At 45.1% G+C, this 27327-nt stretch overlaps 2 protein-coding genes across 3 annotated transcripts in view; one reads left to right on the forward strand and one right to left on the reverse strand.

Moving 5' to 3' along the window:
• The first annotated feature begins 239 nt into the window (after positions 1–239).
• Positions 240–5924, forward strand: gmpr (guanosine monophosphate reductase). The gene is made up of 9 exons (XM_080516401.1): positions 240–548; positions 2087–2206; positions 2471–2554; positions 2949–3122; positions 3202–3283; positions 4759–4865; positions 5067–5109; positions 5196–5355; positions 5437–5924. The coding sequence occupies exons 1-9, from the start codon at positions 462–464 to the stop codon at positions 5618–5620; spliced, it is 1041 nt and encodes a 346-aa protein (XP_080372527.1). The 5' UTR covers positions 240–461; the 3' UTR covers positions 5621–5924.
• Positions 5925–13873: 7949 nt separating this feature from the next.
• Positions 13874–27327, reverse strand: part of atxn1a (ataxin 1a) — a 77971-nt gene continuing 64517 nt past the window's right edge. The window contains exons 1-3 of one of the 2 annotated variants that reach the window (XM_080516253.1): positions 24969–25083; positions 17758–20168; positions 13874–14720 (exon numbers count right to left, since the gene is read on the reverse strand). In XM_080516253.1, coding sequence (XP_080372379.1) covers positions 14124–14720; positions 17758–19596 — 2436 coding nt within the window. In that variant the 5' untranslated portion in view covers positions 19597–20168; positions 24969–25083 and the 3' untranslated portion in view covers positions 13874–14123. Of the gene's footprint in view, positions 14721–17757; positions 20169–24968; positions 25084–27327 lie in introns of those variants that run through there. The other variant, XM_080516252.1, reaches the window with a different exon arrangement.

Here is a 27327-nt window from a genome sequence, read left to right on the forward strand (position 1 = left end):
CACACCACTGCAGTGCCATCATGTCTTTGTGTGTATACGTGTGTGTGTGTGTTTGTATGCGTCAGCCGATGGGACAGCCTGGCGTGCCTGCCCAAGCAGCCACTGCTGCTCCTGCCACTCTGCTGAAGGCGAGGGGGGAGACGGACCGGGCTGGAGGAGAGGAGGGAGAAGGAGGGTCAGGGGGATAGGAAGAAAGAGGGAGAGAGGGAGAAAGAGAGGAGGGAGGGGGGGGGGAGAGAGAGAGAGAGAGAGAGAGAGAGTCCAGGCCCAAATAAAGCCATGGGGGCCGGGGCTGGGCCGGGCCCCCTTCTGCTATAAATACGCTGGCCGCCTGGAGGTTCGGGTTTGGTGGTTGGGGCTTGGGACCGGTGGCCGTCACTGCTGCTGCCGTCTTCCTCAGAGGCGTCTCCTCCGCATACTCTCCATCCTCATCCTGGCCGTCACTCTTCTCTGCATCCAAGATGCCTCGAGTGGACGCAGACCTCAAGCTGGACTTTAAGGACGTCCTCTTCAGACCCAAGAGGAGCAGCCTGAAGAGTCGCTCAGAGGTCGGTGCCGTCAATTACTTTTAATTTCGTTCAAGAGCACAGTTCAATCAGCCGCGGGGCCGGACCTCTCAGGAGGAGTGTGGTCAGTTCACTGTTGCATTCAGGAAGTACAGGCACGCTTATGTGGCGGGTGACGCAGCAGAAGGATGTTAACTATTTATACGTGGTGGGCCTCTTAACTCTGCCTCTCTCTGGTTATCATAATCAAAGTTGATGAATGGGAATTCTTTGCTGCAGAGCAGCAGCGGCGGCGGCGGCGACGTTCGAGATCCCTTTAATCTTGACAGGATGTTTCTTTGAAGGTGAAACATGCACACAGTGTAATTCTATATTTGTCATGTTTTATGTAAGGCATCAGGTGTTCGCTGCCTTTATACTTTGCTAGGCCTCAGCGGTCACGTAACAGTGGCATGACCTTTCAAAAGGTGACACAAAACAAGTCACCCAGACCGTGTTTGTATGTAATAACTGAGTACAAGCTAATTGGAAAAAAAAGAAGAAGAAGAAAATGAGAGATTCGCAGGTTTAAAAGTAAATTAAATCTCGATGTTAATTAAAAAGTACAAATGGAAGCACAAGTTCCTCTTGTCCAGCATGGTTTGACCGTCCGACAGCGTCACAGTCGTGCCTTCATACCGTCCCCGACTTGACGACGCATTACTGGATGTGGAAACAGGGCCGAGCCACGATGGCGATGCCGGGACGGCCTGGTGGCTCCGGACCAAAGGGGGGGTGGGAAGTGGAAACGAGTGGGTAGCGAGTCGGCCTCGCCAAGCGGCCGAGAGCAACATGAGACATCATAGGAGATTTCTCAGAAAACTTGTTTAAAAATAGGACGAGTGTGTGTTACAGGAGAGCAGACTACATTCCAGCTGCCTCTGGGAAATCAGCATAACATCACGTGTGTGTGTGTGTGTGTGTGTGTGTGTGTGTATGAGTGTCTGTTTCTTTTTTCCCCAGCCTATTATCAACTTCCACTATTGCTACTAACGGGAGAGTTAAAGGTGTCGGAACATATAAATCCTGGGTAACTGAGCCCAACTCTCATATTCCGCTGTTATTAACTAAAGTAAACCGCAAGTCATGAGTCAGCATTTTGCACTGCAATAAGGCCCACATTGATTTGCCGCAGTAACATGGAAATGCACCGCTGGTCTCATCTTCCCTCCTCTTTCATATTTCTTTCTTCAGTCCACTGGCGTGTTTGTACTTTGGCTCTGCGTGCCCACTTTCTACTTACTTGAAGAAGTTCAGGAATAATTCATGTTCCGACTGCACTCGGGGGGGAAAAACATCCAGCGTTACGTAAAAGGTGTTAATTCAAAAGCTGATGTTTTTGGACACCTCGGAGGTACTTTCACGCTGTTTCGTTTAATTAAGAGGCTTCTCGGCTTCTGTCTAACAAACACATTTGACATTACTTTGCCACCTAAAAAGATATTCATATTTTTCATCTCCTGTGTGGCGTTTGCACGTATTAGGTTTGTTTTTAGTCTCAGTCTAAAATTGACAAAAAAAAAATGTTTGCGTGCCCCCAGGTGGACCTCCAGAGGACCTTCACATTCCGCAACTCCAAGCACACCTACACGGGCATCCCCGTCATCGCCGCCAACATGGACACCACGGGGACGTTCGAGATGGCGCAGGTCCTCAGCAAAGTGAGTCGAGGATGGTGGATTAAAAAAACTAAGACCGATTGCTCCCAGTGACTAATAAATCACAATAACATCATTTTGTAATTAAATGAAGGATTAAAACAGTTCTGATGAGGAATCTGCATTATTCGCAGTTGGAAGGGAGACGTTTTGATGGGTTGAAGGAGGAAATGTCACAATAAAATCCAATGAAGTGTTAAAATGTATGTATTTCTGTTAACGAATATGTTTAATATACTGACAGGGAGTTTGTGTCTCTGTCCTCAGCACACCCTTTTCACAGCTATTCACAAACACTATTCAGTAGAAGACTGGAAGAACTTCGCTGCCACTCATCCAGACTGTGTAGAGGTAAGATACACATATTATCTATATATCAAATTATTCAGACACTTGTGTATTTATCTACAGATGTGTCAGGATCATTCTGCACAGGAAACGACAAAATAGTTACGTTTTTTTTCTTAGTTTCAGTAGAGTGAACATGCGTACGCCACGAAAAAGTTAATGTTTTACCACTTTTGTACGAAATATTTGATGAACCTGAAAATCTATAGAAAAAAGTACAATCCGGCACTACGCATTGGGAAACGTTGCAATTTCTAGTGGATGACTGAGGAGCTGCGATTACCTTTATAGAAAATCAGCAGCTTATATTATATTTCTACACTTTGGCTATATTGAAGCCAACATTTTGAGCCATTTTGCATCATTAACTCGAGGGACTTGTGACTTTCTCCCTCAGCATGTGGCTGCTAGTTCAGGCAGTGGAATTGCTGATCTGGAGAAGTTGTGCGCCATCTTGGAAGCTGTCCCCGCCCTCAAGTACATCTGTCTGGACGTGGCCAACGGCTACTCCGAGTACTTTGTGGAGTTTGTCAAGACGGTCAGAGGGAAGTTCCCCAAACACACCATCATGGTAAGAAGAAGAAGAAGAAGTAGTAAAATGCTTCACCTTGACAGACAGCGTTCGGGTGTTAACGTCGCCTGTGTTGCAGGCCGGTAATGTTGTGACAGGAGAGATGGTGGAGGAGCTCATCCTCTCCGGGGCCGACATCATCAAAGTGGGCATCGGACCAGGTCGGTACCTGCGTATAGAGCAGGGGTGTCAAACATGCGGCCCGGGGGCCAGAACCGGCCCACCGGACGATCTAATTCGGCCCGCTGTGTGATTTTTGAAGTGTGAAGTGTAAAAATGAAACCTGACAGAGGCTGATCTAAAAACCCTAGATTGGCAAAAATGACATTCAAAACCACCCTTGGTCAGAATTTGACTCCCGACATTGATGCATCTGTGGAGGTCACATAACGCAACACCTTTCACAATAAAACAATGAGTCCAACTTATGTGAAATGACACTTTAGACACGTAAACTCAAAACAATTTCCAGATGATGACAAATTGTTTTAATCGCGAATACGATATCCAGATACAGGTGACTGAGGGCTTTTTTTTGCAAATATAATATCTGATTACCTTTCATATGTATATTTCAGAATAGACTGGCAAATTCTTGCAGCCCCTCAACTAAAATGAGTTTGACACCCCTGGTATAGAGAAAGAGCTGCTCAGGCCTGCATAAAAGAGAAACATGCATGACCCACAAAGACACGGATATTATATAACTGTGGAGCACGGATGGGAAACGTTGACTTATGGGCCACAAACTGATTGATTCGATAGATTGAAAATAGGTTAAAAAAAAGAACCTTCCTTTCCTGTAGCACACGCCGTGCCCTCCTGCAGGTTACTGAAGTTTCTACCTCTCAGGTTACTGCAGAGAAAGCAGGACATGGTTTCATTGTGGGAAATCAGCTGGAAGCTATAAAACCCTTTACAGCCACAAATATGTCTCGCTCAATTTTACAGTCAGTCCGTTTATCACCTGATTATGGCCTGAAATTGCTGGCTCAGCATGTTCAGCGTTCGCTCCTGCTTTTGGCGCAGAAACACTGTGTGACTCTGTTGTTGTGACAAATAAATGTCTTTGTGTTAAATTGACTTGTTTTAAATGAAAGCATCTAGTTTCAATGAATCCATCCTCTATACGGTTTAACTAAACTCAAGGTTGCAGGATTATGAGTGTTTCTAAATTACTTTTCACACTATAATACCCAACCTCTTTACAAAAGTTTCTCACTGAATTGTGGTGACAGTAAAGTGCATAGCCGTCATTTTGAGGAACTGTTTTATTATAGGCTTGTTGAATCATCTTTCCTTAAATATAGATAAGACTGTGGCTCTGTCTTTGTTCCATTATCTATGTTATCCTGATTCCTATCCATTCCTGTCAGTACTCATTCTCCCGGCCATAAACAAGATATTCAATTGGCGCCTCTCGAATGTGCCCGTCTTGTCTCTTTACAAAGAAAATGTCTTTTTCTACGTTCTGATTCAGGTTTAAATTGGTCTTAATGTGGCATGTGTTGAGACAAAAATCAATAAACCGAGACGGGAACTAGTGAGGAACCTCATTAAAGGGGAAAAAAAGTCTTCACATTTCAGAGTGAAAATGTCCACTGAGACGGATGTTGTTGTTCCGGGTGTGTTGCAGGCTCCGTGTGCACGACGAGGATTAAGACCGGGGTGGGCTACCCGCAGCTCAGCGCCGTGATCGAGTGTGCAGACTCGGCCCACGGACTCAAAGGACACATCATCTCCGTGAGCAAAAGGCTTTATAGGAAGCGCATTTATGTCGGCATTTGCAGAAGTTCACCTCATATCTGCTGGGGATTCTGTTTTACAGTTACAAAAACTAAACAAAAAAAACATTCAATGCAGCCAGGAGAGATCATTAGTGTTTATCCCCAAAGAACGACGACATCTAAACACAGAACTGTGTGGTGTGTCTTCTCTGTCCAGGACGGCGGCTGCAGCTGCCCAGGAGACGTAGCCAAGGCCTTTGGTAAGTAACGCACCTGGAATCTGTTCCTCGCTTTGTGTTCCTCTGCAACATCTTCACCGCCACACCAACCCACGCCCCTTTTGCAGGTGCGGGAGCCGACTTTGTCATGATGGGAGGAATGCTGGCCGGCCACGACCAGTGCACCGGGGAGGTCATCGAGAAGAACGGGAAGAAGTACAAGCTCTTCTACGGCATGAGCTCCGACACGGCCATGAAGAAATATGTCGGCGGGGTGGCCGAGTACAGGTGAGAAGCTGCAAGGGCTGCAAAAATTAAAAAAAAAGTGCTGTAACTTTACTGCTCATGTTTGTTTTTTCCGTCCTTCAGGGCGTCTGAGGGGAGGACGGTGGAGGTCCCCTACAGGGGAGACGTGGAGAACACCATCCGTGACGTGCTGGGGGGGCTCCGCTCCACCTGCACATACGTCGGCGCCGCCAAACTCAAAGAGCTGAGCAGGAGAACCACCTTCATCCGCGTCACGCAACAGTCCAGCCAGATGTTCTCTTCTTAAGGGGGGGGGACACTTCTCAATACACACACTTAGATGTTTTTAAGTTTTCAAGGGAACAAAAAAAAGAGAGTAATAATTTAAAAAAAAAAATAGCAGAGCAGAGCTATTATTTATATCCTTTAACCTGTGTATGTATGGCAGTGGAGATTTATTCTCTACTTTTTATCGCATCAAGAATCAGCAGGAATGTGGAGGAACTGTTCTGCCGCCATGTCTTTCAAAGTGAATAGTCGCTATGCAATATTCAGAGACTTGTCACCAGGAAATAAAGAACATACTGCAATAACGTGCGCGCAGAACCCTCTGCTGCCTTTCCTCATTTTGTAAAGCTTGTGAATGAGTGAATATATGATCAAGTATGATAACACACAGGTGCAATGGCGTGACCGCTTCAACCTGTAATATTATTTCCCCTAAATTAATATAACTAGTAAATTATTGTCATGGATTCTGGACTCATTCGGTCAGACAATGACATTTAAGTTACAGGAGCTTGTTGTATTACACGTCAGGTCATGTTTACACGTGTTCCAGGTATCTGGGGGGGGGGGGGGGGGGACGATATTTCTCTACGTTTGAGCCGTGCATTTACACATAAACGCAGCCACGACTCACCACAAATGATGATTCTTGAAAATTCCCACTGCCTCTGTTGGCATCTGAACCTGGGCAGGTGGATTTTTACGTCACAATTCGAGACATCCTGTTTTTTTTTTCAAGATTCTGATTCGCTATCATGGCTTCATGCTTTTTGCTACACTGCCCCCTACAGGTTTGGCATGCTCATAGCAGCTCTGAACCAGCTGTTATATGTGGGTCAGTGTACTGTATGAAGATTTTTTTTTTGTAAACTTAGAGAGGGAATCTATGTGGCTTTTCATCCGAAAATGATTGACGGTTACAGCTCATTAAAGTTCTTTCAGAACAAAAGAGAATACGTTTTTAAAATGACAGATTACGCAGCAAAAATAAAATAGGAAAATAAACTTTTGATTTGGAGTCAGATTTCTTTGAGTTTAACCTACTGTAGTGTAGAATCCAACCTTTTATTGGTCAAATAAATAAATAAATAAATAAAAACAAAAAAAACCTAACATTTATGGTTATTCTGAACAATAAAAACTGCAACATCTGGAGGTTTTTTTTTTTATCCTGCAGCCAAACGGTTCCATTGTCAGGTTGTCCGTACTGACCACAGCTGCTCGTTCCACAAGAAGAGAAGCGGATTGCAGCATCACACCGTGTACCTGAGGCGGTGACACCAGACACTGACCTTCTCTCAGCACAGCCGCGGCATTGTTGCCTCTTGATGACGTGAAGCTGCCGTGAAAAGACGCCGGCACGGATGAGGGGCAACAAAACTTCAGTCACACATGAAATGCAGGAGTTGTTTCTGTTGCACTGAGGTGCACACTTGTTCCCGAGAACCTGAAACAGCAGAGGGTCTGAGAGCTGCTATTTTCACGCATCGCTCAGAACGAATAATGATGAGATTGTCCTGAGGGGAACTACACTTTTACTTGTTTTAATTTCTGCTGTGTTTGTTCTCAGGTAAAGAAATGTGTTGTTTTTCTCAGATACAGCCAGTCTAACTCTCACACCGAAGTGGATCAGACCGCTTTGCAGTGAATCAATTAATTACTGAACTCGATCCACGATTTTGAATTAAGAATCTTATTTTAATATTCAAGTGAGCCTTACAGCAGATTAACTTTTAATGTCATAAAACGCTTAGGGGAAAATGTACAAAAATATGAAGAGTTAACTTTCTTCATAAATAAAACATTAATGTAATGTAAAAATACAATGTTTATAACTTTTATGGGAAGTGAGAGGTCATTTTTAAAGGGCCCTCAATTTCTGTTTGCTCTTTGGGCCTCTGGGCAAAGTGCAGTGCTGCAGTGTGCCACTAGAGGGAGATAACCTGCTACCTGCTCAGGAACTGGAAAACTAATAGAAGATGTGTAACCTTGTGCTGGGCATTAAGTGGAGCGTTTGTGTGACTCTTTATTGAGTGCCTTGAGGTGTGTTTAAGTGTTGTCATTAAAATAAAATAAAAAAAAGAAAACACACAAACGGTGCATTTATTCCAGATATGCCAAGGATTCATTTTCTTTTTCAAAGAGGTGCATTTGTACAGATGCCAAATACATACACCGACAGGGTTTCTCCATTGCTATAGAGGGAAGGGGTGGTGAGACACAGGGACTTGGTGAGTACAATATAGTACAAACAAGTTGGCTGGGGCCTGTTGCAGCCCCCCCTCCCTCCCCCCTGCAGGCCAGATTGTCCGTGCAGGTCCGCGCTGACGTCCAGTCCTCTGCACAGGCAATGTAAGTTTCAGTTTAGTTGTACTTGGTGTTGCCGGTGAGCAGAGAGACATCCCGACAGAGTGTTCAGAGCAGGGGTGAAGGAATCAGCACAGCCACAGCTGACAGACAAGCTCCGCCCCCTCCGTGGCAGTGGGCAGGGTCAGAGGTCAGGAAGTTAAAGTCCCGGCCCCCTGCTGAAGAGTTTCGTCGCAGTGCACACGGCGTGTTGACCACAAGACGTTCAGGACACTGAAGAGTCGCCATCTCCAGCATAATACACATTATATCATAATAATAATAATTTATAGTTAATTGTCAATATTGACAGTTGTTAATCATCAAATCAATTCAAATATCAAAGTATATGTAATAAATTGACATATCTTGTAACCCATATCAAACAGCCCACTATGCAAATTGATTGGGGTGAAACTAAACTGTTAAGTGGGCCTCTACATGTTTTTTTGTTTGTTTGTTTGTTTGTTGTTTTTTTTTCTTTCTGCCTGAGTTGGTTATCCAGCGCTATGGACGAGACATCATACAATAAAAAAGAAAAAGAAAAAAAAAATTAATGAAAAACAAAGTGGAATCCTGATTGAATTCTGTTCACTTTTAAAACACAACAAAGTGCCCCCCCCCCCAAAAAAAACCCCAACACATCCTTTTTGCAAAATGAAAGTACAAACATCAAGAAACACAGAGCACACGTCTTTTTTTTTTATGATCAAAAAGTCAAAGCTCACACACCAACATTCATTTTATTTGTCAAGTTGTGCAAGAAGCCAATTTCTTTTAAAAAAAAAAGGAAAAAAGATGACATTAGCAGTGTTCCTCCAGCGAGGAAGCTTGTCATAAAAACTTAACAATGACACATTCTCTACATAGTTTTAAGTCCCCTGACATTATATTGAGTGCTACAAGGAGACCCAAAACAGAAAAAAAAGCTCCTGCACCAAAAATAACGCAAACAAAGCGGAGGTTTGGACGCTCAGTTTTCACCGAAACACGACCGAAACCAAGCGGCGCCGCAGACAAACGTTTCTGCCAAATAAGAGCGTGAGAGCGTGAACCAAACTTGAATCGCCAGCGCGGCTTGGCCGGTTGCAGCGGCCAGAAAATACATCAAGCAAACCTCAACACAAGAAAAGAAGGGATGCTTTCCACGAGAAGGGGAAGAAAAAAAAAAAAAAAGGTTTTTCCTACACGAAAAGAACCAAGGAATCACCTAACACCTCGGCCCGTTGGACCCAAGAACGCGCCGGGCGCCAAGTGAGATGGAGCACAAGACAGATTTAACACGATACGGCAAGGTGATGTGCAAAAAACTTGAGCCATCTCTCTCTTTTTCTTTAATATTCACCCCCTTATTTGTTTTTATTTCTTTTCATTCTCTCTGTCTGTTTTGAATGAATGTTATCCCCCAGGACGGGTACCGGTCTGAAACAGAGGGGTTAGACCTATAGCCCATCCTAGGATTAGAAAGTGCTGAAACATTATCAAGTCTTTTACATCTACTTACATGTGCATCTCTGTTGGTTGGTTGTTTTGTTTATTTTTTTGTACATTTTTTTTTTTTTTGCTTTTTCTTTTTTACAAAAAAAAAGAAAAGAAAAGTGGTCCCCACTAGCAATGAGGTTTCTTTTTCCTGTGGGTCTCACCGTGAACCGTCGAGGGTCAGGGTTTATGATCTCACAGACGATTAGAGGAGAAAACACTCCGCTTCACACACACGCGCGCGCACACACACACACATTTTAACATAAAGTATATAAGCTCACACACACACACTTTACACTCATGACACATAGTGCAGACTCACACAACTTAGGAAGGCCACGAGGACAAAAAGAGAGGGAGAGAGAGAGAGAGAGAGAGAGAGAGAGAGAGAGAGAGAGAGAGAGAGAGAGAGAGAGAGAGAGAGAGAGAGAGAGAGAGAGGACATCTCTTTCTTGGGATTTGCTTCTCTTCACAACCATCCTGACTCTTTGCTTTTTTTTTTTTACGGTGAGACGAACATCAACAGACGCCAAAATACACGAGCCACTAACAGAGATCGAGTCGCTGGAGTCCAATATGATACACACACTTGGCACAGTAAAGGGGAGGAGTGGGGGGATAAAAAAATAATAAGTATTGCACATTGTGGAACATCTCGGGGAGGTTAAACCGTTAAACTTGGGATCATCTTAACAAAATCAAAACTGCACTAAACCCTCAAAACGTATTGAACCCGTGCGATGATGCGCTGCGCCCGCTTGCATTCAGAGTGTTTCTACATGTCAGATTGATCGGTGTGATCGAATATGAATACCTGGATGAATTAAGTGCGAATAAAAGATCGGGCGTCCCAATAATGATGTCAGGAGGGGAACAGGCAGTCCAGGCCAGTCCTGTTTACATCCAAGCCAGGCCAAAGCGAAAAAGGTAGCTGACGGTTGTTAAGGGTTTCAATTGATTGTGTGGCCTCGGGAGGAGGAGCGTGCGAGGCTGGCTGGCTATGATTGGGTACCTGAAACAAGGTTAACGAGGTCACTATCGGGAGTCGTGGCAAAGAGGCAGAACTGGGCTGGTCGGAGACGCCTGCTGGTCCAGCAGCGGCCCCGGCTGACCGGCACAGAGAGAGGAGGTTTCAGGGGTTTTGTTCAGTTACTGCATATATGAATTACTTCCCTGAAAACAAGCAACTGGAGTTGCTACTGCAGTTAGTTAGCCTTTGTGAGACGAGGAATAGTGTCCTGGCGTATGGAGCTTCTCAAAACGTTTCCCCACAATCTGACACAATTGGATTTTCTTAATGAGCTGAAAGTTATTTTGGTTGTAATGCGAGAGCATTATTATTATTTTTTTTTTTTTTATTATTAAACATTTATTGCAGAAAGTGTTCCAGTCCTACACAAGGAGAGTTGCCTGAATATTGTTGTACTATTGCTTTCTGAAGTAGCCAAAGCAACAAAAGCATCATTTGCTTTGGCTTGCTCTTTTAAAAAATATTTTTACCTGATCAACAGTAGAAATGTTTTAGTGATGACAGGTTTGTTCAGATCTTGGTGAGGGAGGGTCGGACAAACAAACAAAAAAACAAAACAAAAAAAAACCCAACATATACACATTTACAAAACACACACCCACACATGCGCGTACACACACACACACAAACCTACTATTGTTACTAGTGATGAGCGTGACGTTTCACCAGGTAAAAGGAAGAAATGAAAATGCACCATTGTGGTGGTCTTGATTTGAAAACCCTGTTTTATTATCAAAAATAAAGCACTTTTCAAATCTCATGTGGGGTCTTCTCTCTCACTCACTCGTCATCGACATAAGGTCGCTCACGTATCCAACCACCTATACGCCCACTCCTCATCCATCCGTCCTGCCACGGCCCTGGTAAAAACACCCACCGCCCGGAACACTGTCGCTCCGTCCTTTCACCATCAGTGGGACGCACACGCCACTGATCCACTCCTCCAAGGCAACGGGCAGCCACGAAAACAACACCCGAATCCAGACACTGAGACAGAGACGCTGTGGGGAAGCCGCTCCCCTTCCAGAACAGCACTGTCGTGTGTGTATAAGTACATGCAAACCTCAGAGAAAAACATGGTCATACCACTTTATTACATTAGATGGCACCGTCATCCGCGTTAACACATCGTAGATTTCCAACAGTACACATTTTTTTCCGAACGCCCACCCTCCACAACCGACCACGGGATAAGAAGTGACGTTTCTAAACAGCCTCCGACCCCGTCGCTGTGAAGATGTTTAACGGCAGCACATATGTCGAGGTATCTGCTGGATCTCCCCCCGCAGCCTGAACATCCTCTCAACACCGCTCTGTCTTCAGCGAAGATTCAGTAGGCAGGCACATGTTAAAATCTGCTCTGTAGCTATCTAGGTAATAACTCTACATAATTTGACCTGCTGATGTCGGATCGCTTCCTCGCAATGTGGTTAAGTGTCTCCGGAGGAACGGGGAACCATCTGCCCCCTCCAGTGCGTGACGTTGTCGCGGGACTCCGTTCGGGACAGGGCTGTCAAAAAAAATAAAAAATCACGTCTCCACCTTAACTTCGCCCAAACTGATGTGCAAATTGCAAGATTTTCTTAAGTAAAGACTCCAAGTAGAAACACTGGACATTTATCTATATATCAAATGAGTATATCCTTTTTTTTCTCCTATACACAGTTCACATACACTCTTATACAAACTCCCGCCCACACACAAACACGCCACAGAGCACTTTTCGTAGAGCTGTAATGTCAGCAGTGGGCATCAGTCCAGCGTCAGTCCACTGGGTGGGGGGGGGGGGGGGGGGGGGGGGGATGGACCAAAACGCACGTCTGCAACTACAGTATGTGAATGTGCACGACACAATCTACAGTACATATCATAGGTCATTTCATTTACGGGATGATCTTTACTGTTCTCATCTGTAAGAGTGTGTGGGTGAATGGATCAACAGCTGCAGACCAGGATCACACACACACACACACGCACACACACACACAAGCACACACACACTCATACACTACAAATATTAGATGACCTTCAAAATTCTGTGGCGCAACACCCCCCCCCCCCCCCCCCCTCCACCCCACCCCCACCCCCCGAGTTCACGCCAGATCCTGAACTTTCAGAACACGTTCCAAATCTTTCCCCCCCCAAGGTTTAACACGATCGACTGGCTGCACGTTTTGCACAGACAGGTCATATTTTCGACCTCGTTCTTTCTCCACTAACCGTCGTCGAACGGGAATTTCTCTCTCCACTCCCCCTGACACATTCAGCCCTCGCTCTGTGATTCCATGGCACGTCTGCTACCACGCCACCAAACAAACGACCCCTTCAATTCTCTAAAGCTTCACTTCTCCAAAGTGCTGTTGCTACTTTCTACCATTGTCTAAGTTAAAAAAAAAAAAAAAAAAAGAAATCTAAAAACATACAGTACTGTGTAAATAAAGAGACAACAAAAAATTTCTTGGCTGTGTGGTGAGTGTGACAGGTGTGTTAAGTGCTTTGAAACATCCTGACCCTCTCAGAGCTGACATGCAGATTCTCTCGGTTCCTCTCACACAACTTTCCTGGATAAAAAAATATAAAGTAATTCATCATAAAACAATGAGGATTGTATGCAGTCTTCCTCTTAACATTTTTTTTTTTTTTTTTCTTAAAGTGAAGTTCACCAACCCAGTGTGTTTGCACTTGTACGTATTAGGTTAGGGTATCTCACATTTATACATTAACATTGACCCACGTAGGCTCAATCTAGGACTAAATGACCCCTGATTAAGGTTTCTGACAATCATTGAAAGAGAAAACAAAAAAAAAACGATGTGGTGACGCAGGATATGAGGGACTCCAAAAATGAAAAGAAAAGAAAAGAAAAAGAAAACACTAATGATGAAGGTAAAGACTCCATTGTCATCTCAGCAGAGTAAGAGTTGTTCCCTCTCTATTGTGTGGCACACTGGAGCGACGCCTGATGGCATCTGGTTCATGTTCGGCACAGTCGAACCACAACGTGAATATCACACGACACATTAAAGACATCAACAGTCAGAATGATCCAACTTTGCTCTGATTTAACAAGTTAATACTTAATTGATTGGAAAATTGAAAAAAAACAACAAAAAAAACCCTAAAACAAAACAAAATAAAATCCTTCATGCTCAGGATCAGCTGACATTAAAACCACGAGTGTGACAGCAGTGGTGGGGTCTGTCCAGGCAGCCACACTACCGGGCAGAGCGACAGGGAGTGAAACGCCTGTCAAAAAGCCAACCGTGAGCTTCTTCTTCTTGTGTAGTGTGTCAGCGGCCGAGCAGAGCTATCAGGCATTGTGCCTGTGTGCCACACAGCCACCCAGGGACACCCCCCCCCCCCCTCGCCACAAGTCATCTCATGAAATCCACCAAGACGGCACTGATTGCTCCTGTGATAATAAATCCATCTATAAAAAAATATGGTATAAACTATATGGACTTAACGTAAGGTGATACCATGTTGGGTAGGTTTACCTCTCCGGTACAGTATTCAAGATGAAGAAAAAAGAAAAAGAAAAAAAATGAAAACAAAATCAAGACAATGAAACATTAATGTGGGCATTCATGTTTTCGTAAAATCCTTTTATGTATATATTTTTTTTTTAATAAATCCCAAGGGTTAATAACAGTCCTGCTAGCCTTCACTTGCCAATATTTGACCTTCCCTCGATGCTGATTTTCACCTCGTGGGGGATGAAGGAAGGTTTGGGTAGGGTCAAAGGTGGCTCCTCCTCTGATTTCTCTACTTTTCGACCCTCGGGGGCGGACCACCTCCGCTTCCTGCTTCCCGACGGCTTACTCGAGCCGGCATCTGTGCCGCTGGCAGCCTGACCTTTAGCGCCGGATCCCCGCTCCACAAACATCAGATCCCCATTCTCCACACCGGAGCACCCTCCGCTCCCGTTGCCGCTCCCCCGCTGCCTGACGCCGTTCTCCCGCTCCCGGTGCCTGGAGGCTCCTCCACTGCAGCTCGGCGCAGCGTCTGGGACAGGCCGGGGGGGTTTGAGGGGTCCGTGGATGGAGGCCGGGACAGAGGCATGGGAAGCTGGCTCCAAGGCTTGAGCATTCTTCAGAGATCCATTCCTCAGGTTTTTCAGGGTGAGTGAAATACAAACATCGCCCACAGACAGCTTGGTGCAAGGCAGCTCCAGAAGCTGGGTGGTCCGGTCTGGGCAGCAGGAGGACCAACCTTGGCCAAAGACAAAGAAGGGGTACTCCAACAACACCTCCACACTCACCTGGAGAGGAAGGAGAGACGTGTAAGTTCATGCTGCAAAGCTTGTTCTGCGAGCGAAACGTGCAATTCTGTGGCCTGGCTCTTCAACTTCAACTCCGATTGGTTTTTATTCTGCCTTTTCTCATCTGTCCTCCGACGTTACGAAAGTGCAAGGGAACATTCTTCAGAAAAATACTGCAGAGGAGTACACGAAACTGAATGTGAAAATGTTATGATCACAGACCAGTGCTCCAAAGTGACCCCTGAGAAAAGCTTCACTACATTTAAAACACTTGTCAGAAGAAGTCACCTTGGCAAGAATATCAAATTCCATGATGCATCAAGAATACAGGAAATAACTGAATCTGTCAAATTTACTTTGGGAGCAACAACCACATGATGACCACATCGGAGACCACTGATTTTCTGGTGGTAACAACAAATGAGTCCATTACGATGTCTTCCAAAAACATAATCAAAACTAGTGTTTATTTCAAAGTCAAAATCCTGAAAATGACTGCAAAGTCATGTAAAAGTAGATCTCTCAGCGATGTGAAGGACTACTTTTTAGTTAGTTTTGATTGATCGGCCGACTGTGTTCTTTCCTTTGATTGAAATACACACAGATTCAGTTTTAAGGGTGTTGATTAGGTCCTGCATTATCATATGTATGTAAAATGGAATGAAGAGACAGTAGATAGAAAGGAGGCTTTGAGATGTGACAGAGAATGCAGAGTGGGAAGAAAATCCAGAGGAGTAAAAAAAAAAAAATGAAGTGAAGAAATATTTGAAATACTGAAGATTGAAGAATGAGAAGGTGGAAGTGGAGGAAGAGAGATGAAGATGAAACAGAAGTGGGGGGGAAAACGGGAGAGGGGGGTGGGTGAATGAGAAGAGGAGGGAGGAAGTGAACACAAGAATGATCAAGCGGCCTCTCAAAGCAAACGCCACACAATATTTTCCCTCTCGTATTATATAATGTTTGACTTCTCAGAGTAAGTTTTCCGAGCGTGGACTCAAAGCTGCTATCACCTCTCAGAAAAATAAGAAAAAAAAATAAGAAAGAAGTAAGAACAACCACTAAGGGACTAGAAGAGAGGAGGATAAGTCTTTGAAAGATGGTCAGCTTTTGTGGGGTACGGTATCAAAGAGCAGCTGGGGGCGGCAGCGATGGTTGGAGCTGTGCTGTGTGGGAGGACGAGTCGCGGCATGGACAGATGAAACAGATTAACTGGCTTTAACGCGCACCCTCAAAGACAAGCAGAAGGGTTGTGAGAGTGTGAGACGGAGTTGGAGAGAGCTGGAGACAGAAAGCAGAAGTAAATGGCGGCAGAATCTCAGATTCTACGACATTACGAGGAGCTCCGAATAATAAAGGCGAAAGACAGAGAGAGTATCAGATCATTTCCGGGGGGGAAAGTTGTCACTTTCTCAACTGGTCGTGGGGAGAGATGGAGCTGATAATGGGCGATCGACAGGGCACACACATACATGAACACACACACACACACACACACACACACACACACACACACACACACACACACACACACACTACCTCGGAATACTGAAATCACAACATGTCACAGACAAAAATCCACACCTAAATATACATTTTGAGGACATTGTACTTATTTAAATGACTAAAACCCACACATGATGTACCTGGAAAAGCGGGTACACCATTGCATTTATCGCACCTTCTCAACTTTTTAGAACCTCCTGGGAAGCCTGTTAGATTTCAGACGACCGATTTCAAAGATCCGATGTTCGTCGAGGGGTTTTCCCACTGTGAAGTGTGTGCCTATTATGCAGATATAAAAGGTTGTTTCAAAGACTAAATGTGTTTATAGACAGTGAAATCGAAGATGTAACAAGTTGTCCGCACCTAATAAGGCTGACTGGAAACAGCTCTTCGGTGTTGAGTAGCTGCCTGAGGGGCTGTACAGACCATCCAAGTCAAATGACCTCTGAATTGTATAAGAGTGCCTGAAAATAATTCCTCTCTTAGAAAGTTGACCTTTAAACAAGATGACTTTTGGTGCATTTATCTCCACTTTATAGATACAGTATTACATTCAGCTTTTTTTAATAAGATTTTATAATAAACTGGTGCACTGAAAAATGCTTTTATTTAAGCTTCTGGCACTTGAGATATATTTACCTTGTCCATAATAGAGAATAACATCTTGTGATGTTTAAAAGAGTAAAAGAACAGACTGAAATGGCTTAATTTAATTTGTTGTACTTAAAAACCATCTTTGTCTCTTGGCACAACTTTTTATGGGAATCAAGAGCTTGATTTCTGTGAGCTTTGATTGTTTTCTTCAAACACTGTGACCCAACAATGATCCACTTAAAACTGAAATCTGCGAAGACGTTTCTCGGGTGAGATAGACACCAACAATAATCATTAATCAATACTTTGCACCATTAACATCATTTGACATCAGAAAACAATCAAATTATTAACGAATTGGGCTTCAAGCATGCAAGTATGTAGCTACAGCCTCAGAAGTGTGTTACTCTACCGTATCAATGCAGGGATGTGCTCGGCTTTAGTGAATAATTAATACAGTGTGATGAGCACATTCCAGCACTCAACTCTCTGAACTCAAGCTCATTTCCTGAACATGTTTGTTACATGACTGCAATTCTATTACATTGAATTTAATTACAGTGGAAGTCGCCGAGACCTGAGAGATTCGTGATAACAGAGTAATTAATGTGGGAGCAGCGCAACACTTGTCGTTCAACATTAATATCACCAGCTAAGAAAAAGCATTAAGGCCCGGCTTGCAGAGCTCGCGTTAAAAGGCATTTGTCCTCTTGCTCACAGATTAAAAACTGGATTGTTCAGGGTTGTGACGAAAGGATTCAGGTACTCCATGATTTTAAATCTACCTTTATTTTAAAATGACCGAACGAAAGTCTTAAAGCTGAGCTGAGCTAAGCAGCACCGAATGAGTACAACATTTTCTTCAAAAATAAAATGTTTCATGATAACAACTATCTCAATATACCGAATGTATTCTGAGTGATGTATAAATATATCTCACCTGCGTGCGGTGCTCGCCGACGGAGAACTGGACCACAGCAAAGTTGGGTGAGGTGGGGCTCCCTTCGATGCGCTCCACCGTGGATGAGTCGATCTTCAAATCACTGCTGATCTCCGCACTCTGAATGAAGTCCTCCGTCTTCAGGTCCTCCACGCGTTTCAGCTCGCCGTCGGCCAGCTGGATGATGGAACCCTTGATGAAATACGGGGGCAGCGAGGGAGGCACCGCGACTGTGCCGGCGGCGGATGGCGGAGCCGCGGGAGCAACCAGACCCGGCGGAGCGGGGACGATGGGGAGATGAAGCTGGGCCTGAAGCACTGCGCCTGAAGCGTCATGGTGGTACGGGCTGCTCGGCGTTTCCAGAGCTTCTCCTTTGGGGACGGGGGCAGCGATGTACGTGTGAGGGAGTGTCGTCGGAAAAGGCGCGGCTTGGGTGGACGATGTAACATGGGAGGCCATCGGCTCCAAAGCGGGGACTCCACCTCCACTAACTGGGATGATGACCGGTTGCGTGCCTGGAATGAGTAAGTGTTGTTGTAGGCTAGTGTGGTAGCTGCTCCCGCTGCCCCCCGCTATGTAACCTATGATAGGTTGGGGGTAGATACTGGAGGAGTGGAGTCCCATCGACAGAGACTCTGTGGCGTTCTGGGTGGTCTGGATGACGGTGTGAGGTGGCAGTGTGCTGACAGCAGCTTTAAGGCTGTCGACACTTAGTGGGGGTGGAAATGTGAAAGAGGAGGTGGTGTTGGATGTGCGATTTACAGGTTTGCCCTGGATGATGCCACCTTTCTCCATGTGTGCTGGGGCAGACGTCGTCAGCTTCTCAGGGCTGACTCTGGGTGGTGCCAGATGGTGGTCCCCATGGCTGTTGGGCATTAGCATGACAGAGGTTCTCAGCCCTGAGGGATCATGCGTGTGGTAGTCTGATGGCAGAATGAGCTGGCGGGCCTCATAGGAAGACAAGGAGGACGTAGCATCGCGCACTTTGCTCCCTGACTTGGAGAGGCCGGGCTCAAGAGACGCTCCAAACCGCCGGCCCCTTTCCAGCTCGCCATTGTGAAGCTCTCTGTGTCTGGAGCTGCCTTCACCTTTCCTGGTGTTTCCGTCCATATACTGCACCACAACCTGGGACATGCCGTGTCCCAAACTGTGATGTGGATGCAGCGACTGGGATGGGAGGTGAGAGCCTCCTTGGTGGTGGGGCGACAGCACAGTCCGAGGGGATATTGACATGTGATTATGGTGGGGGATGGAGTCAGTGGAAGGAGGAGGCATGGAGGTGCGCGCTGTGGATGCTCGCTGCTGGTCCTGTTTGAAGGCCTGCGAAGGAGCAGAGGCTGTCTCTGCGTGTGAGGGTCTGTACGCAGCCAACGAGGAGGAGGAGGAAGAGGAGGAGATGGGGGGAGGTGGAGGAGGGGGTGGAAGGAGTTGAGGGTTTATGTAGCTTGTGTATGGGGCAGTGTAGGGTGACGCTATAAACTGCACATTTGGAGGCCGTTGGGTGTAATGGACAGGTCCTCCAACAGTGGACTGTGACAAGGGGGATGTGTACACTGTCGGAAGGGATGAGACTAGCCTCGGTGAGGAAGAGGATGACGAAGAGTCCAAGACGGAGGAGTAGGATTTGTACTGGGGGGACTGGCTGGAGCTATAATGTGTACTCAGACTGCTTTCATTCCCACCAGCCACACTGGCCAGCCAGGCCAGGTTCTCTGTGCGCTGGCTGTCGCTGGCAGGCGGCAGGGTCGGCGAACGATTTTCTGATGGCAACGAGCTTGAGAGGAGCTCCCTCTTCTTGGGGGGCAGACATTCATTACTGCGTTCGTGGTTGGACTTCATGCTGATCTCGCCTCGCGTTTCTCAACAGAACTTATCCGTTTTCCTTCCTTCAACTTTTGGACTATAGCTTTTTGTTCCCGCGCTCTCTGACTTTCTTTTTTCACTTTCGTTTCTCCTCTTGTTTTTACTTCCGATGTTCTGTCCGTTTTTTTTTTTTTTGTTTGTTTTTTTTTTGTCTGTATTTTTTTCTTACGTTAAGTAGTTAGGAATTAACTTTCCCAATCTTGTCTCTTTTTTGTTGGGTTTTTTTTCTTGCTCTATCCAGTTCACCCAAGGCCGGTGATGATCAAGTTGGCTTTTTGAATAGAAAGAAAATCCAGGCTCTAACAAGGAGGTGAGGAAGGATTAAAGATGGAGATGAAGATATGGAGGGGTGGTTAGAAGGGAGGAGAAGGGCGCTCTGTTCCGTCCGGCGATCTTTAGCGGCGGAGGGGTGAGCTCAGTGTGGTAGGGGAGAGTGTCTCGACGTCACACCTGCTGCTGCCGCAGAGGATGATGGGGGGCCGCGTGCGTTGCACTTCATGCGGAATCATTTCCCTGCAAAAGGAAGCCTCCCCACACGCAGCAAGATCCTGTGGACAAAGAGAGACGGTTAGCAAAGGTGTGGATTTCAAACAGATCAATATGCCAAATACAGAAACTTCTCAAAGACAGTTCACGTCTTCCATTGTGTACAAATTTTCCCGAAACTAAATCCACAAAGACAGATCTTTCTGTGTGGAGTTAGCATGTTCCTCATGCATGCATAGGTCTCCTGCAAGTGCTACAGTTTTCCCACAAGTTGTGTTTTTGGTCATGCCTCATTGTTTGCTCTGTAATTGATCGGCTGCCTGTCCAGGGTTGACGCCGCCTTTCGCCGATAGTCAGTAGGGATTGGCTCTAGCAGAGCACCACACAAAGTTGGATAAACCAGGACGGATTGCTAAAGTAAAGCAACACATTTCCAACAAACCAAAGACAAAAGAAATCAGAACACAAAGAGGATCTCTAGATCCTGGCGATATTATGCTGTCCACCAACTATTAAAAGGAGCACAACCAAACACACTAAGGAGTGTGAGAGTTAAACTGATATGTTTTCCTCAAAGCTAAACACTCAGAAAAGAGACACAATACGTGGTCAAATGTATATTTACTATGATAAAAAATGTTATTTGTAGTTTTCAAAACTGTTATGAGATGACAAATGGACGCTGTCGTCACGAATGGCAGGCGACTCTGTACACGCAGAGTGAAAACTCGGATGAGGAAGAATTCCAAAAATGAATAAATATCTTAGTACTCCAGAATCTTTAATAGGGATGTTAAGAAAAAAATACAAATCTCTTTAAGTTTGTGCAAACTGCTGTATTTGCAACTCCGATTACACTGTGCACAACAAAGCAAGTGTCAGTGTGCAACACATATGTGTGCAAGCATGGGTGTGTGCCATCTGCTGGTGAGGACCTCCTGCTGAGAAAGATGGAAAGCTTGGTGTGAATCTCATAAATAATGTACAAGCACTTCAACAACACACACACACGCACACACGCACACACACACGTACGCACGGTGTGCTTACTTAAACACTGACACCTGGGCACATTCAATTATGCTGACACGTGTTCTTTTCTTGGAGCACAGCACAACTGCACGCACACAAACACACACAATCTCACGTGCACGGAGAAGAGTGCACATTCACTGATATTTATTCAACTAAAAGACGCTTGAAAGTCATTTGAGTACCCATTGGCTGGCAGCCGATAAACCTGTGTTTGACATGCAAACCAACATGCTGCAATACAACAACTAGGAAGCGCTTATATGTTTTCCCCGCGAGCGTGCGTGTCTGTGTGTGTGTGTGTGTGTGTGTGTGTGTGTGTGTGTGTGTGTGTGTGTGTGTGTGTGTGTGTGTGTGTGTGTGTGTGTGTGTGTGTGTGTGTGTGTGTGTGTGTGCGTGTGTGTGTGTGTGTGTGTAATCTTTAACGACTGGATGAAGCTGTTTCGAGGGTGATTATTTGATAAAAGTAAACTTCAAGAATTAATCATATAATTAGGTTTTGGAAAACTCAAACATAGCACAGCGGGTGTTTCTTCAGAAGTAAATCAGAAATACAATGATGGCCTGAAAATATGGAAACTCATTTACTATTCACATCATCACACTTGTCATTAACAATACAATATTTATAGAAGACATTTGTCTTTATTTTGCAGTAGGTTCAGTTAGTTTTTTTTTTTGCAAATACTGTTGATGTTTAACGTATTTTTCTGTACATGTAAAAGCTGTCCTGGAGATTGGAGTTGTGTTGTTGCTGGATAAATAAAGTCCTGTTTGATTTTAAAAAGGAAAAATGTGTTGTATCGGGCTGCACTCCAGCTGACATTGGAAATGCATTTTCATAGTCAGAGGAAGCCTCCTTGTTGGATATCAATACCTTGAAAGCAGAAAGTCTCAACAGAGCGGGAGGATATACAAACAAGTCACAGTGGTAGTTGTTAACATTAGACCCCAGAACACTTACTTTTTAATGGTCGATTAGTGTTAACTGTCTGATGTCTACAAGCATTAATACACGGAAGGTTTGGCCCTTTCACCAGGATGACATTGTCAAAACTTTAAGAGCTTCCCAGGCCCTAATTGCCCATTCTTGTGGAGTGATACGAGCTGCACACGCTGTGTGTACATACTTGTCTTAAGGACGAGGGACATCTTGCATCTCAAGCAGATTCCTGTGATTCAAGATGTGTCGCAGTGCTACTACCACACGACTGCAGAGGAGGCCCGCGCACACATGCACACGCCTGCTCCACTACACGCCATCTGTTCCATCAAGGCGGCATGACTCAGAGGTGTGCGAGAGGTAATTTTGATCGTTGAGCTTTTAGCACAGCCAGCATGCACTCTTTTCTCCATCTCTGCTCCGCCTCCACTTCAATATCCAGCCTCAGCCAGCAACCCTCCACTACTGCACATCACTTCTCTCAATTATCATTCTTCCATCTAATGCGTTTGTGTCCTTAATCTTCCGTCTCTTAAAGCATTCCCTTCCCTTCTATCATTCAGAGTCTACTTGTCCCTCCATTGTACCCATTTCCCCACCGTACCTCTCTGCCCGGGTCAGGAAACGCAGTTCGTCGTAAATAAAAAAAAACAAAACCTGCTTATATTCAACAAACTGCCTGCTCAAATTAAAACTTTGCGATGAGAGCAATGACATGTGTGTGTGTGTGTGAGGGATTTCAGATCAGAGACATTTCATATCGGCTGTCACATCAAACGCTGACAGTGTCGGTACATCCAGCCACAGATCTGCCCGTGCTGCCATCTACCAAGCGCTTTCATCTTCACAGCAAGGCGAGTCATTTCTGACAATTCATTCTGGCATGTGAAAATAGCTGCTGAGGACTCCAAGCAGGAATGATTTACACATGGTGTACAATGATGTTGTGTTTTGTACACTCACATTCCGTCCGAGTAACAAGTGTGCGATCGCAACTGTCGCCATGAAATAGCTCCGACCCGAGAAGAGGTTTTTAAATATAGCAATCCGTTCAACGTATGAAACGCTGAGATGTAGCAATTTAATTTAGATCCTGCCAGAAATTGAGTGCGTGACACAATAGACACAAAGTAATTTATTCCTTTGGGGGCGAAAACCTGAAGCTCCCATCTTCATCCTGCAGTGTTTTTGAGAACATTAAACAATGAGAGTGACAGAAATTCTTGGAAGTGTGAGAAGGAAAAATCACAAGGACATGTGCTTTATGCATTCTTTTCTCGGTCTCTTAAAGACAAAGGACAAGTCAAACAAAGACTCATGGTTGAAGAAAATGTCTTAAGAGAGGGATTGAAAAAAAAGAAAAAAGAAAAAAGAAAGAAAAGGTGTGGGTGATTGGAGAACACAGAGCTCTGAATGGCTTCAGATGCACTGGAGATATGTCAGGAGGCGTTCACACTCAACTGACCTACATTGCAAAAAAAAAGAGAGTGTTGCTTCACTGACACTGACACTCAAACGCACATTCACTGAAAAGCTCAGCCACCTGAATCTTGCTGAGCTTGCAGCGTGTACGTGTGTGTTTCCATGTGTGGCTGTGCGAGTGTGTGCGGTGTGCGGGCGTTCATTTGGCTGTGTGTGTGAGTGTGTGTGGGTGGGTGTGTGTGTGTGTGTGTGTGTGTGTGTATCAGATGACCTGTAACCCAAACCGCCAGTCCTCCATGTGGCTTCAGTCACTATTTTACACTGACACACACACGCACACACACGCGCGCACACACACACACACACACGCACACACTGTCTGTGTGTGTGTGATGGCCCAGTCATAGTCATAATCACAATCAAAGGGATAAGTCCAACGTGATGTGTTATTTCACTGTTAAATATAGTCCAACTGGAAAGTACAGTGTAGCTCCAGGCTGATTTTTCTCTGTCTCACTCCATTTCCTCCATTTTTGACTCGATTTTTTTTTTTTAAGTTTTGTGAATTTAGATTTGCGTGAGTGTGTGTGTCCCATGGAAACTTGCCTGCCTGAGAAGTTTAACAAGGTTGCCACTTTATTCCTCCACTACTCGTTGCACACAAAACACGATAAGTGAGAGAGTATTGGAGGATCTGCCACTGACAGATGGAGACGGAGATTTAGAGAAGCTGGTGAAGGGAGGAGGGAGGGGCGAGTGAGAAAAAGAGTAACAAGAGGGAGACAAAGTATGAGAGAAAGAGAGATGGGGGAGAGAGAGAGAGAGAGAGAGAGAGAGAGAGAGAGAGAGATTAGGAGGAGTGAGAGATGGAGAGAAATAAGTGACTGTGAGAAGAGCAAGAGAATCTATTTCAGAAAAACAAGCACTTGCATGACTTGCACTTTCTCACCCCTCAACAACCCTGACGTGGGGTGGGGGGGGGAAGAAGAGAAGAGAAGAGAAGAGAAGAGAAGAGAAGAGAAGAGAAGAGAAGAGAAGAGAAGAGAAGGAAGGGAAGGGAAGAGAAGAGAAGAGAAGAGAAGAGAAGAGAAGAGAAGAGAAGAGAAGAGAAGAGAAAGAGAAGAGAAGAGAAGAGAGAAGAGAAGAGAAGAGACGAGACGAGACGAGACGAGACGAGAAGAGAAGAGAAGAGAAGAGAAGAGAAGAGACGAGAAGAGAAGAGAAGAGACGAGAAGAGAAGAGAAGAGAAGAGAAGAGAAGAGGTGAGACGCTTTCCGAACGCAACGTGTGAAGCAACGGCATTTGTAGGGAGAAAGTAGGGGCAGACGCAGTACGCACTTACAAATGAGACGCTGTGATCCAACATCACAAGTGTGCAGGACACGCAGACACGCTCTCCTGCTCCCACGCGCACTTCATTCAGAGCGAGCGCAAAAAAAAAAAAAACTGTGTAAAGTGTACTCACCAGGGTGGCAGGAGTAGCCCACTTCTGCAGCATGCTCACTCTCCCCCTCTCATTCCTCTGCTCCCACTCACTCCTCCTCCAACTCCGGCAACTCGGGAGTCTTCCTCCGTCTCCCTTCCTTCCCGAGCAGATTCGGTGGACTTGTGATACAAACTCTTCACCCCCCCCCCACCCAAACACACACCGCAACCCTCCCTTAAATCCTGACGGCGAAGCAGGAAGCTCCCTCACTGCCACTGACATACAGCACTCAGGTAGTCACCACACACACACACACACACACACACACACACACACACACACACACACACACACACACACACACACACACACACACACACACACACACACACACACACACACACACACACACACACCCTGAAAATGTAGCACAGACTTGCACACGCCCACGGGGAGGGAGTCCCGCATGCAGAGCTCCAACGTGTATTATGCAAGGGGCTGAATGTGAGCCAGTGCTCTCACACTGTCTGCCCTACACACACACACACACACACACACACACACACACACACACACACACACACACACACACACACACACACACACACACACACACACACACACACACACACACACACACACACACACACACACACACAGCCCCTCCCACGGTTCACTCGTCCAACTTCATCAGGTATTCATTCAAAAAACACACACATGCCAGCTGGCTGCACGCCCAGAGAACGCTTACAAGCACAGAAAGAGAAGTGGAGGGGGGGGGTGGGGGGGTGGGTGTTACAGTGAGAAGGGCAGAGGGGGAAGCGTGGGGCAGATAAACAGGGAGGGAGGGAGGGCGGGAGTGAGCAGCCGAGATTAGGGACGGACAGAAACAGTTTGAACATGAAATAGTGACACATGGAAAACTCATCCGCACACTGAGATATGCTCACATTCAAATGAGCAGAGGCTGTATTTGCAATGTATTGATTATCCATAATGTCAGTCTACAAATGCAACACTTCCTCTTGTGTATGTATTGTTTTGGACTTTAAAGATTTCTGATAAATAATGAGTACTGATAAAAAAATTTTTTTTTACAGTATTTCTTCCAGACATGGGCAACAGGTGGAATGTGCATTACTTATGCATCCGTACATACATGTTGACTGGGTTATAGAGACATATAGTGAGATAGCTATATATATTAACTGCTATCAATTGGACTCTGGTCGTCAGGATGAAATTATTGCGATAATCAGCACTGCTAAAGTAATGGATGCTTAAATACACGTATCATAATCATTCATACAGCGATGTTGACATGCTCATACATACAGACACATGTGTGTGAAAAATCTGTAAGATTCAGTCAAGAAAATGGCCTCAATGTTAAGAAACAAAGCAAGAAGGGCGTATCTTTTAATGCAGGCAACTATAGGTTTGATGGTTGATGTCGTCCGGGCTGCACTTCTCGGCTCTGGCCACTAGATGGCACGACTGACTGCAAGTGCACAGCGGTCTATTTCTGTTAGTTAGCTGACCTAGTTAAAAGACCATTTGGAAGTAAATATAGATGAAATGTGCTCCTCAATGCTAAGAGATGTAGCACGCATAGGAAAGAAATGAGCACTCACGCATAAGATGCTAACAGGCACACACACACACACACACAAACACACACGTACAAAAGTGTAATTCCCACAGGACGGTGTGGGTCTAAACATGCACTAAATAGACATCCTGTTTGTGCTGGTTGGTTTTCCTGTCAGCTTGATATCCATCCAGTGTTTCATCATGCAGCACTGATGAAGTGTTTCACTATTACAAGGCTGGAAAACACAACAAATAAAAGTCTTGCTTTAAAGTTGTTTAAAACCACTAAAAGTGCGGAGGAAGAGGGCTTGGCTGACAAAAATAACTAAAAAACTAACAGCCTGAGAGTATTTTGAGTTGCTTTTTTTAAGTATTTTTAATTCCAGCTGTTAAGATCTTGTCCCAACTTGAGCTTGAGAAAATATCAGAATATGAAGGTTCTTCCCTCAGACTTTATGTCGGCTCAGGATCTCTGCTTGTTTGGATTGTTCTACTGTTGGTCTGCTGAAGTTGCTGCTCATGCTCATGACAGTTTATGTCGCTTGCTATAATGCTGAAATTGCTGACAGAACGAGAGACCTGGAGACCGGTTTAGAACTACCGCATCATATTCAATTTATTTAATAATATCTTAATATTGTGTTCAAAATAACACAATACGAGATGAATGCAAAATGGAATGAGGCATTGATAAATAAGCAAATTAGCAGAGATTGAAAACAGAACTGACAGGACTGTGTTTTTGTTTCACGGTATCAAGTGACCTCAGCAGCACAGCAACATTTGTCTGTTTCCTTGGTAGCTA

Source organism: Blennius ocellaris (genome assembly GCF_963422515.1).
Source record: "Blennius ocellaris genome assembly, chromosome: 20".
Taxonomy (NCBI): Eukaryota; Metazoa; Chordata; class Actinopteri; order Blenniiformes; family Blenniidae; genus Blennius; species Blennius ocellaris.

Bases quoted from the DNA above. Each gene is read 5' to 3' on its own strand.
- gmpr (XM_080516401.1), top strand. From the start codon at position 462: ATGCCTCGAGTGGACGCAGACCTCAAGCTGGACTTTAAGGACGTCCTC. The intron at 2,555-2,948 runs GTAAGATACACA...TTTCTCCCTCAG, and splicing joins CTCATCCAGACTGTGTAGAG to CATGTGGCTGCTAGTTCAGG. The intron at 5,356-5,436 runs GTGAGAAGCTGC...TCCGTCCTTCAG, and splicing joins GGCGGGGTGGCCGAGTACAG to GGCGTCTGAGGGGAGGACGG.